The sequence below is a fragment of the Mastomys coucha genome, unplaced genomic scaffold, assembly GCF_008632895.1.
Source record: "Mastomys coucha isolate ucsf_1 unplaced genomic scaffold, UCSF_Mcou_1 pScaffold21, whole genome shotgun sequence".
NCBI lineage: Eukaryota > Metazoa > Chordata > Mammalia > Rodentia > Muridae > Mastomys > Mastomys coucha.
The window spans coordinates 109308811-109321297 of record NW_022196904.1 but is presented as its reverse complement, the minus strand read 5'-3'; the positions used below and the strand labels follow the sequence as shown (position 1 = coordinate 109321297).

The window sequence follows — 12487 nt, the reverse complement described above, 5'->3', positions numbered from 1 at the left end:
CATGCCTAGAACTCACTTTGTAGACCAGGCTGCATTCCAATTTTTGGTTCTCTTCCTACCTCAGCCTCTGGAGTGCTGGGATCATAAGTGTGAGCTACCATACCTGCCCAGCATGGCCACATTGTCCAGAGGAGAATCTGACTCATTAGACACACTTAAGCTTCGTTAGAAACTGATGAAATGCAAGTTTACTATTAATTTCTCTTTTGTGGTGCTGACAACTGGCAAGGACATAGAAAAAACAGGAATTCTCATGTTCCTACAGGACTGTAACTTCACCCTACTCCCACAACACCCAAACAAAAACAAACAAACAAACAAACAAACAAACACCAACTTGGCATGTGAATTAAGGGTGAGAAAGAAAGCTTTATTTGTCTCTGTTGTTAGAGATGACTCTAAGCACAAAGTATTTAACCCAAAGTAAGAATGTATGAATGAACGATTCAAGGCTGAAGGAGTGAATATCTACCCATTGGTGTTTTTCTATTTTCATCTTTCAATCATTTAAAAATCTTTCAAAACCTACCTACTACCCAAGTCCATCTTTACTTGTGATGCTGTGACCTATGACCCTTTTTTGTGTATGATGTGATTTAGTAATTTTCATTGCTCTGTGTGTGTCCTTTGCTGGTGACTAGTTTCCCATGTCATCATTAATGTACTGTGGGGCACACAGAGTAAACATTATTTCTGGGTGTGTCTAGGTGCCTCCAGTTGAGGTCAGTATTTTAATCTCTGGACTTGCAAACCTATCTGGTTGCCTTACCTTATATGAGCATACGTCGTCTTACACTAAGAACAAAAATTGGAGAGAAAAAGAATTCTCCTTTTCTTCCTGACTGCTCTCATGGCCAGTACATCAGTCTTGTCCTGCCCTGGGACTAAACTAACACCATTGGCTCCCCTCATTCTGGGGTGTTAGGACTCATACTGGAATTCATTACTGGCTTTCCTGCCTTGCTCAGTCACAGATTTCAGATGGTGGGACTGTTTGGCCTCCATAAACAAATAAACCAATTCATCATGATACCCTTTATTTTCCATTGTTTCTGCTTCTTTGGAAAACCCCAAAATAATTTTTGTACATGTGACTCTGAGATCCATACACCAAAGATCAATGCCAGCTCTGTGGGGGTAATCACTGCATTTCAATTACACAAGGGTTTAAGTGCAAGGAACAATTCTTGTTTTTTCCTTGCTTTTCTTGTCATCTGATACATGCAGCCATTGCTCCCTCCAATTCAGAAGCCATTTTCATCTTAATAATGTGTGGAGAAAGGGCTAGATGGATACCATACAAAAGATAGTCCAAGGCTAGAAAGAATCCCTAAGTATGATCAAATATGATCAGACCACCACATGAATGCTGCACTTATCAATTCTCATTCTCACCCACTGTAGTCCATTTCTTCTTCTTCTTTTCTTCCTCTCTTCCTCTTCCTCTTCCTCCTCCTCCTCCTCCTCCTCTTCCTCCTCTTCCTCCTCCTCCTCCTCCTCCTCTTCTTCTTCTTCTTCTTCTTCTTCTTCTTCTTCTTCTTCTTCTTCTTCTTCTTCTTCTTCCTCCCCCCCCTCCTCCTCCCCCTCCTCCCCCTCCTCTTCCTCACCCTCTTCTTCTTGACAAAATATCATATCCTCTAGGCTGGCTTCAAACTTACTATATTGTTGAGGATGCCCATAAACTCCTGACCCTCCTGCTTCTGCTTCACAAGTACTAGCATTGCAGTGTGAGCTATCACTGAAGATTCACTCCACTTCAAGTCATTCCAAGGCCACAAGACTTCTTAGTTAGACTTCTTAGTTAGAGCACTGAGACTGGCTGTGGTGGTAGTTAACATTTAGAAGGAGCTTTCAAATACAGCATTTGGTTTGGTGTGTTGCTCTGGCTCTTTCCCAGGAGGAGTCATCCACTTACCTCTATTAAACAATGTGCTAATCATAAAACTGAAGAATATCAAAGAGATAGCATAAAATAACAAAAGGACGAAGACAAGGGTTGGGTCATTGTGTTGGAAGATTGGCGCAGGTTCAATCTAGGAAAATAATTAGAAATCCAATTTAGTTGGGTACAATGCGTTATCATGAAAAGGCTTAAAAAAAGAAATATCCTTAAATATTTTATTATTCCTGGTCAACACTAGTGACACTCTCACGGAGATGAAGAATTAATACTTTTGGGTCTTATAGAGTCCAGACTGGCCTTGAACTCTCTATGTAGCTGATGACCTTCCTCTGCCTGCTAGGATTACAAGCATGCAGGATTACTCCCTATTTATGCAGAGATTTGCATACGTCAGGCAAGTATCTTTAAAGCCACATCTCCAGCACCAAACAACTGATTTCTTGAAGAAGGTCTTTCCACCTTGAACTGAAGGCAGTGGAGAGAATGAGCAGCCTCTGAGATTCTATAGCCAAGTCCACAAAGGCCAAACTTCCCTTTCCGCACAAACCCCTAGAAGTGTTGGGCTGGTCCTGCACTCCTGCATGCCCTCTTAATGTTTAACAACTTCATATTGGATTCAAAAGAACACTTACCTTGACAAATAAAACCACACACAAAAATATAATGTTAATAAAATACAAGCAGAAGAAGGTAAAGAAATAGGCAATCCAGAACATCCAGTTGCTCAGTCCTATCATAAGCTGGTATTCCTGTGGAAGAATTATCACAAATTAAGTATCATGAAAACACACATGAAGACACACACACACACACACACATACACACACACACACACACCAGTGTCTTAGAGTTCTCAAAATGCACTGACATGTTATCTGATTTCATATTTATGTCCCATATCTCCAAGGTACAGAGGATTAACACTAAAGGCCAGAATTTCATGTTAATTCCATTAATTGCAAGTGAAACAGAACTGTCTATCAATTTTGAATATATGGAAGTAATTCAACCTTCTTCATAAGTTCATGCCAGATTTTCAAATTTTTCACTGAAAATGGTGTCTACAAGAAAAATAGTTACCTTTAATCTGTTTTCCTTTTCCCACACAATGGACTGAACTAAGACAAGATAATTCAAAAAGAAGGTACATGCCACTGTAAAAGGGATGAAAGTATTAGCAAATGAAGAGAAGTAATCATGATAATATGCAGGGTATGGGAATCTCTGAATGAAAAGACGAATGTCATTGAAAAGTGCTGTTGCAGCAGCTCCGGCATGGTGTAGCATGATGGCCTTGTCTAGGGCATGTTGCACAGCCAGGAATCCTTCAGTGATATACCCTAAAGGAGAGAATAAAGATCGCTAAGTAAAATGACCAACAGCAGCTGAGCTGAACAAAGAAAAATGCAAACCCATGTACAGCCATGTATTGTATAGGAATATTCTGGCAATGAAGGTGACCTCATAGAATTTTATGACTAAGGCAGGATACAGCCACCTTAGTCTGTGTGAACTGACTGGGATGTTCATATGATGAAATGGGAGATGTCTATCAATGTCCTTCTGAGACCCTGTGCCCCTGTTTGGTGATGCATGGACTGTATGTCAATGGAAAAAAGCAAAGTCAATTTTACTTCTTTCTTGCCATTTTTTTATCCCTTTGATCTTCTTCAGTTGTCTTATTGTTCTAGCCAAGACTTAAAGTACTGTATTAAATAGTGTGAAGAGAAAAACCTTGTCTTTCTCCTTGTTTTAGTAGAATTTCTTTGAATTTCTCTCCATTTAAATTAAAGTTGACTATGGACTTGGTGTAAACTATGTCAATTATGTTGATATATGTCCCTTATATCCCTAATCTCTCCAAGACTTTCATCATGAGGGGTGTTGGATTTTTTCAAATGTATTTTCTACATCTAATGAAATGACCATGTGGTTTTGTCCTTCAGTCTGTTTATATGGTGTATATTACATTCATTAATTTGTATATGTTGAATCATCCCTGCATCTCTGGGGTAAAGTCTACTTGATCATGGTAGATGATTTTTAAATGTGTTCTTGGATTCAATTTTCAAATATTTTATTGAGAAATTTTACATCTAAGTTTTTTTTTGAGTTGGAAGACTTTTACTGACTGCTTCTACTTCACTGGGAGCTTATAGGTTTGTTGAAGCTTTCTGATCTTGTTTTTTTTTTTTAAACTTTCGTAAGTGATGTCTATTAAATTATCCATTTCTTTTAGATTTCCCAGTTTGGTGGAGGACAGGTTTTAAGGTATGACCTCATGCTTCTTTAGCTTTTCCTCACTGTCTGTTGTTGTGCTCCCCCTTTTGTGTCTGATTTTGTTAATTTGTATATTCTCTCTCCCCTTTTACCTAGTTTGGGTAAGGGTTTGTCCATATTGTTGCTTTTCTCAAAGAACCAACTCTTTGTTTCACTGATTCTTTATACTGTTCTCTTTGTTTCCATTTTATTTATTTCAGCTACTAGTTTGATTGTTTCCTGCCATTTGCTCCTTTTGGATTTTCCTCTTTTTTTTCTAGAGCTTTCTGCTGTGCTGTAAAGTTGTTAGTGTAAGATCTTGCCAGCTTTTTTGTTTGTTTTGTTTTGTTTTTTAAGATTTATTTATTTATTATATGTAAGTACACTGTAGCTGTCCTCAGACACTGCAAAAGGAGTCAGATCTCATTATGGATGGTTGTGAGCCACCATGTGGTTGCTGGGATTTGAACTCAGGACTTTTGGAAGAGCAGTCAGTGCTCTTAACCGCTGAGCCATCTCTCCAGCCCCTTTGCCAGCTTTTTTATGTAGGCACTTATTTCTGTGAACTTGCTCCTTAGAACTATGATCATTGTGTCTCATGAGTTTAGATATGCTATGTATTCATTTTCATTCAATTCTAGGAAGTCTTTAATTTCTTTATTTCTGTCTTGACACGTTTTTCCTTGAGTAAAGAGATGTTCAGTTTCTGTGTGTTTGTTAGCTTTATGTTGTTGAAGTCCAGCTTTAATCCTTGGGGGTCTGATAGGATGTAGGGAGTCATTCCAATTTTTTTTTTTGTATCTTGAGTCTGGTCAACTTGGGAGAAAGTTCCATGAGGTGCAGAGGAGAAGGTATATTCTCTTGTGTTTGAGTGAAATATTTTGTAAATATCTATTAGATCCATTTGGTTTACAATGTCTGTTAACTTCAGCATTTCTCTGTACAGTTTTTGTCTGGATGACCTGTAGGTACTGAAGTCTTTCACTATCAGTGTGTGAGGATCAATATGTGATTTAAACTGCAGTAGTGTTTCTTTTACAAACTTGGATATCCTTGTGTTTTGGGCATAGACATTAAGAATTAAAATGTCATCCTGGTATCCTTTGCTATTTCTTCTGATTATTTTTGATTTAAAGTTTATTTTGTTAGATATTAAAATGTCTATACTAACTTGCTTCTGTCTATCTACTTTTCTATCTATCTATCCATGTATCTATCTACCTAAAACAATACTAATCAAAGAAAAGGAAGCTATCAATTTGAGAGTGGGGGCGATGGGAAGGGTTGGGGAGCTTACCTGGAAGTGGTGGAGAGGAAAACAGGGAAGGGGTAAAGTGGTGTAATTTTATTTTAATTTAAAACATATTAAAATAAATTAATCAATTAAATAAACACTTTGTAGCACAGGTGTGAAGAAATATGACTCCATCCACCTTTCAATGCAACAGGCTAATAAGACAAGTAGGTTAAAGGTCTGCTCACCAGGACTGCCTCCGTCTGCGTCAGATGGGTTTCTAGGTTCCATAAGATGCAAAGATGGAAAGAGAAATTGTGTAAACCAGGTGTGTCCTTGAAAAAATGCCCCACTATTTATGTTCTTCTTAATCTCACTAAATCGTAGGTAGTAGTTTACCTAGGAGAAGCAATAAGAAACAAATTTTATATATCTATATATATGCTATGTGTATATATGTATATATATGCTATGTGTATATATGTGTGTGTATATATATGTATATGTATATATATATGTACCTACATAGCAAAAAAAGAAAAAAGAAAGAAAGAAAAAAACATGGCAAGAATCAAAAACAAAATGATTTTTAAAGTGTATCAGGAATATGAAATCCTGGGAGCGTATTGATGAGTATCTGAGTAGATTCTAGACCTCAGGAAATGACAGTAAGCCTACAATAAGAGATATTTTGATGTGTCAATAACAATTAAATTCTTGCTGTGGGTTTATAGTAAGCAAGCATACACAGCAGGAACTCATGAGTATCATAAATATTTTCCCTAGAGAGACATCTGACATGAATACTAAAATAAGATATTCCAAAAGGGAATATTAACTTATATTCCCTTCATGTTAGCCAACTATTCCTAAAGGAAAATCTCATCCTTTCCTAAAAATGATTTAGGAGGATAGAGAAGGAATGTGTTAAGATACCAGTGGGAAAAGTTGCATAATTACTGAAAGAAAAGATCACCAATTTTAGAGAACTGAGTAAACTTCAAGCTACATTGTGTTAGGTCTTAAAGCTGTCTGAGATAAGCAGTAATCAAGCAAGCAAGCAAAGAAACAAACAAACAAAGAAAAAACAAAACAAAACACATACTTGCAAGAGTCAGACCAGAGAGATTGGTTAGATTAACAGGACAGGCAGGTGTGAGTAATTATATGAAAGTTTCAATATGAGCATTTGAAGGATTAACCCACATTCAAGGACAGCTGCTCCTCCTCGGGGAGCTCATGTCCTAGTCAAAGGTGTATTTATTCATGTTAAGTTTAAATTTGGTGATAAAGGTGTGTTTAGAATACTTATGGAAAGGTGGAAGAGCAGAGAGCTTGTGTGGTTAGGAGACGATATGGAGGCCAAGCAAACTTGTACAGCGCAGGCAGAAAGCAGGCAGATGGGCAGGGCACCTGAGACTCTGAAATGAAAGCAGAAGATGGGAGGTTTGAAACTGGACTGAATGTATATCTATACACTGATGACCCATTAGCTCTGAAGAGCCAGTAACTTGGGATATGTGACATGTGAACACCAAGGTGTCCAAACAGAATAGGGAGAAAGCAACTAGAGGCCCCTCTTTACCTCCCCTTGACAGCTGCTTGTACCTTGACCACAGAATGTTGGCTCCATACATATCTACATTCCATTCTTGGTTCATTTGCCTCAGTACCAGGGGCATTAAATTCAAAGCATGCCTTTGTCTTTGTCAGTCCTTGGGTGCAGTTATAGGAATCACCCCCAATATTTGTAGATGTCCTGATTCTGGTTCAGTGTGGCTTGGTGAATATATATGTTCTCAACTAGAATTTAGTTCCTTGAGGAACAGGAATATGTTCTTGACCATGTAATTTCTTAAATCTGTCTCGGAACTCCATTTGAATATTCCCTTATTACTGTGCATCTACCAGTGACCTTCGCCCAGTGGAAAAGGGACATTCTCAGAGTTTTTGAAGAGGCACTCACTTTGTCATAGCAGGCTTTTTGACCTAGGAAACATGTGCTTACTTCCACAACTTCAGCAAGGTATGCACAGCTGGAGATAGCAACAAAAGTAATATCCTTAGCTGTCTGTATTTCCCAAGTGTCCAGTGTGTGGAGAAGGTCTGGCAGGCGGTGAATACAACTCTTTCCTCGTTAGCACAGCAATAGACACTGGAATTAGTTAGGTCTGGACCCAAGTCCATGCCACGGACAAGAGGCAAGTTATCCTCATTATTAAAGGCGATAATGATATATCTGATTCATTAACTCTCCACAAGTTGCAAGTACAGGCATGAGGTTTCTCTTTTAAAAATACTTATTTTATTTTTAATTATGTACACTTGTGTCTTTCTGTGGGTGGATATAAGCACACAAGTTCTCAGATCTCCTGAAGCTGGAATTACAGGTGGTTATGAGCTGCCCGATGTGGGTGTCGAGAACTAAACTAAGCTTCTCTGGGAGAGCAATATATGGTCTTCACTGAACCACTTCTCTAACCATGAGCCATGAGATTCCTATGGAGAACTCTCTCACCTTCTTTGGCAGAGGATCAGTGCTGTTTGTGAAGTCGTGTCCAAACACAATAGCAGCCAGAATACTTCTAGAGTTGTCAGCTGACCTAGCATAATCTTCAAAATCACTTTCTGAAGGAAACCCTATAGCTGTAGAGAGAGAATGAGTGCCTGTGAGAGCAGAGTGTATGGCAGTGCTTCAGATTTCCAGTCTGAGAAGAAACAAGAAGGAACAAGAGTGCTATGCCATGATTCTGTCATATTCAAATCTGAATTAAAAGAATGCTGAAATTGGGAAATGAAGCCACTTCATGATTTTACTATTTGAGGTAAGTATATTTCGATCATAAAGATATTTCGATTGGTGAATTTAACTTTGAAATTCAACCTGATTGACCTTAGAAAAGGTGTAATTTGTATTTTTCTAAATAAAAGAATATAGTTATTTAATATACAGTATATTTTGTATACAGTACACTGGATACTCTAAAGATTTGGAATCTTTAGAATTTTGATCCTAGAGTCAGAAGCAGGGTTGCTATAAACTGAATGTCAGTGACTTAACAGTTGCTGTGATGAGAATAGAATCCCATGGAGTTTGGTCACTTAGCCTGACACAGCTTTATTCTTCCAGCAAATCTCCGATCCCAGAGACACACGAGACAAGCTCCACCATCCTCACAGTGGATGGTACCATGTCCTCACCAGAGAAGCCCTCTCCTGTCTCTCTCTCTCTCTCTTTCTCTCTCTCTCTCCTTCTCTCTCTCTCTCTCTCTCTTTCCCTCCCTCCCTCCCTCCCTCCCTCTCTCTCTCTGTCTCTGTCTCTCTCTCTCTCTCTCTCTCTCTCTCTCTCTCTCTCTCTCTCTCTGGTTTCTACTCTCCTCCATACCTGTCACCTGTGCTCCCTCCCGGGTGTCACTGTTTCTGTATCTTATCAGCACTATTGGGAATCCAGTTCATTCAGCTACTTCACACCATTCATTTTCGTAAACAAATCCATTTACAGGAAAAACAGTCCATTCTAAAGAATTCTCCATTATTTTAGCCTGTTTTTTTTTTTTTCTCTATCTAGCAAACAAAGGGAACCATAGTTGAGTTTATCCTTTGAAAGACCTGCACTCAAGGGACTTATGGTAAGTATTGCCTTATGTTTGCATAGAAATGAATCATGGCTGTGAAGGTATATACAAAGGTATAGCCACTCTCTAAGAAGGTGGGGGGATGAGATTAGAGATTTAGAAGCTGATCTTGATTCTGATGTTCCTGAGGCAGAAGAAGTAGATTGGGTGCTTATTTAAGGAGAGGACATATTAGAGAGAAGGCTACAGATTTTCTAATGGCATTTGCCTCTGTGAGAAACTGGTCTGAGAATGTGAAGGTAAGTGAGGAACTGGAAACTCGAAATAATTCTACATAGCTTCTCTAAATAAACATGCTATGATCTGGATCTGCGTTGAGCATGTCTTCCAAAGGCCTATGAGCTTATAGCTCAATTGTCAGTGTCACAACTCAGGGGGGCAGACCCTTTAAGAGGTAGATTTGGAAAATAGTTAAATTATGGGAGGGACTGCTCTTGGGAGTGGCTAAAAAAGCTTTTGTAGTACTCAGGTTAGCTCCTGTGAGTGAGGGTGTTTAGAAAAAACTGGCTTGGGTCGGCTCTATTTAGCCTCCTGTCTCTCCATGTGAAACTTATCAAATGTGCTTCCATCACAATGCCATCTACTACATTGTGATATGGCCAAGATGGTCCCTACCAGGTGGGGGCTGGACAGATTGTGGCCCCCAATCTTGTTCTCTTACCCTCCAAAATTATGTGTTAAATAAACATCTTTTCTTTATACATCATCTGCCCCAGGTACTTTCTTTACATAAAATGGACTCATAAAATCTTCTATGTATTGTGCAATAATGTTTTTAATAATTAACCACTTATTTCAGAATAAAGACATGCTTACCCTGTGACTGTGGGTATGTCCTGGCATAGCAATACTCCTGATTCTATTCTTGTTCAGACTTTAAAAACTTTGCTTCATTCAGAATGAATGGGGACATAGCATCACAGAGCTGGATGATAACTTAGAAAACCATCAATTTGTCAGCTAATGCTAAAATATTACTTTTTTGTTTTATAGAGAGAAAATTATATGACCTTAACTTTCAAATTTAACCAGTTCTATAGTAGTCTACTTAGAAAATTGACCCTTGGCTATGAGGATATCTTATAGTGTTTTGTGTAGAAGATATTTGCCCAATTAAAAAGCTGGGGTTTTTTGTTTGTTTTTTGTTTGGTTTTTTTTTTTTTTGCTAAAATTATTGAATAACATGCTTTGATGCAAATCTTAACTAACCTTTCATATGGAAGTTTAAATTGCTTTTCACATTTTTAACAATATCCTGTACCACTGTGATGTTGGAAGGCACGTGAGCCAGCTGCCAAGGGTGGAGACGGGTGGCAAAGAGTCGGAAGAAGGAGGGAACAGTGCTGACCGGTTGGTCAGGGAAATACAGAGATTCACTCTTCTGTATACTAAAAAGGCGGCGTATTGTCAAAAGCACAATGCTGAACACCAGCATCAGGACTATCTCAGCAACTAAAGCCCCAAACCTCCGTCTCTAAAAGAATTAAAGAACAATAATAGCATGTTAGTTTTTCCAAGAGGTTGTTGATTTAGTGAGTGGCGATTTGTATATAGTAAGCTGATAAGATACTTCATTTATTCAGATTATATAGGTGACCAATAAGCATAGCTTTACTCTATGACAGACAAAAATTCAAAGACTATCATATTTCTCTCTCCTATGTGACATTCTGCTATTACCTCTGTGTAGATTTTATGTTAGGAAGAGAATGACCCACCGTGGAACTGAGATGAGTAAAGTAGTATTGTAGGCAGCCACTACAATGTGAGAATTACCCTCTGACCATCTCAGAGCTGTTGCGACAATACTATGCAGAGTCCAACTTACCTTTAAAGTAAAGTTCTTCCACAGAAGAAGCAAAAGTTTTTTTGACTCTGGTGAAGCCATTCTTTTGAACAGAGTTCAACTCTGGAGGAATTAAAAATGTTTTTAAAAGATAATTAAGATTATCTACTACATCTTTAAGTATGCATCTTTCATTTGGAATACCTATTAGAGGTCAGGAAATTTGGAAGGGAGAGTTTCAATAGACAAGGGAAAGAATTCAGTGGTATAAAGATTTAAAGGGGAATATTGGATTAGGAGGGTTAAATTTGGGTAGGGAATGGGAGGGCAAATTATAGGGAGAGATAAATGACCGCAAAGACCTTTAGGAAAATCATATAGGAGCCTACCAACTACTGTAGATACACAAACACACACACACACACACACACACACACACACACACAGGAGAGAGAGAGAGAGAGAGAGAGAGAGAGAGAGAGAGAGAGAGGAATTAAAATGAAATTATCTCAAAATGAATTATACAATGCCCCTACTAGATGCCAAAAGCTAACAAAAATTCCAGTGCTAAGAATGGCTTAGCACTTTGGGAGCTATTGGTCAGTGTGATCTCATAGACCTCCCCCTAAACATTAAAAGCTGTTGCCAATTGCCAATACCATTGGCACACTCCAGAACTTGGCTATAAAACTCTACTGCTGAAGACACTGTACACTTAAGTCAGAGAACATGAAAAAATATCAAGTTCGTCCTCACCCAGAAGCTTCATTCCTAACTTCCCAGCTTTCACAATGTTGTAAGATGCTATTAGTGCTGCCAGATGAGAAAAGTTATCATCAGTCAACCCCAGTTATGAACTTCGAGAGCCACTATAATGCCTGGTCTGGCACGATACGCCCACTTGTGCAATTGTACCACAAAGGGAGTCTTTCACCAGAAGATGAAATTTATACCTATCACAATTATTAGGCCAAGAAGCCAGTGGTTAGGCAGGACCCTCGGGGAGCCCACTATCTTCTAAATGGACATAGAATTAATAGATTATTAATCCATCTCCTAATCTTTGTCAGACAAGCATCTCCTTCAGTAAACAGGGATCAACATAGAGACCTAGAAACGATGGAAGTGCAGAGAATAGGAAACTGCGGATGCTTAGGCCAGAATGAGACATCTATATCATAACGCTATCCCCCAAATGGTCAGGGATCACTGTGGAAGAGGGGTGCAAAGAGTGTAAGAACCAGAGGGAGTGCACAACTCCAAGTCAAGAGTACCTTCTGGACACATGGGGCATCTGCACACATGAACTCACCGTGGTTATGACAACAAGCACAAGACCTGGGAAAGTTCAAGCTAGATCAGGACCCAACATGGAGAGGGGAGGTGCCAGTCCCACCCCTAACCCAGCTAGGCATTAGTAACTGATACATTCTGAGAGAGGATGTGTGGCCCCGGTACCTCATCAGTGCTCCAGTGGAAGACCGCACAGCCAAGAATATATGGACGACAGCATAAACTGTTCAACAAATTGAAAACAAACAAAAGAACCAAGAACAAAATCTTTAAGAGAGGACAAAGCTGGGTAAGTAGGGAAAAGGAGGGGGAGTAGTTATGGGAGAAGTTGGTGGAGAGGAGACTATGATCTGAATGTATTGCTCAGGATTCTCAAA

General features: G+C 38.9%; 1 protein-coding gene and 1 long non-coding RNA gene across 4 annotated transcripts in view; one reads left to right on the top strand and one right to left on the bottom strand.

Annotated features, from left to right (window-relative positions):
* LOC116102883 (ATP-binding cassette sub-family A member 3-like) overlaps positions 1-12487 on the bottom strand; it is a 109516-nt gene that overhangs the window by 94456 nt on the left and 2573 nt on the right. For 2 of the 3 annotated variants that reach the window (XM_031388121.1, XM_031388125.1), the window contains exons 2-8: positions 10860-10940; positions 10241-10505; positions 7915-8042; positions 5645-5795; positions 2984-3243; positions 2536-2652; positions 1916-2033 (exon numbers count right to left, since the gene is read on the bottom strand). In XM_031388121.1, coding sequence (XP_031243981.1) covers positions 1916-2033; positions 2536-2652; positions 2984-3243; positions 5645-5795; positions 7915-8042; positions 10241-10505; positions 10860-10919 — 1099 coding nt within the window. In that variant the 5' untranslated portion in view covers positions 10920-10940. The remainder of the gene's footprint in view (positions 1-1915; positions 2034-2535; positions 2653-2983; positions 3244-5644; positions 5796-7914; positions 8043-10240; positions 10506-10859; positions 10941-12487) is intronic. The other variant, XM_031388122.1, reaches the window with a different exon arrangement.
* LOC116102885 overlaps positions 8469-12487 on the top strand; it is a 7993-nt gene continuing 3974 nt past the window's right edge. The window contains exons 1-2 of the long non-coding RNA XR_004123312.1: positions 8469-8582; positions 8965-9025. This is a non-coding gene — a long non-coding RNA (uncharacterized LOC116102885). The remainder of the gene's footprint in view (positions 8583-8964; positions 9026-12487) is intronic.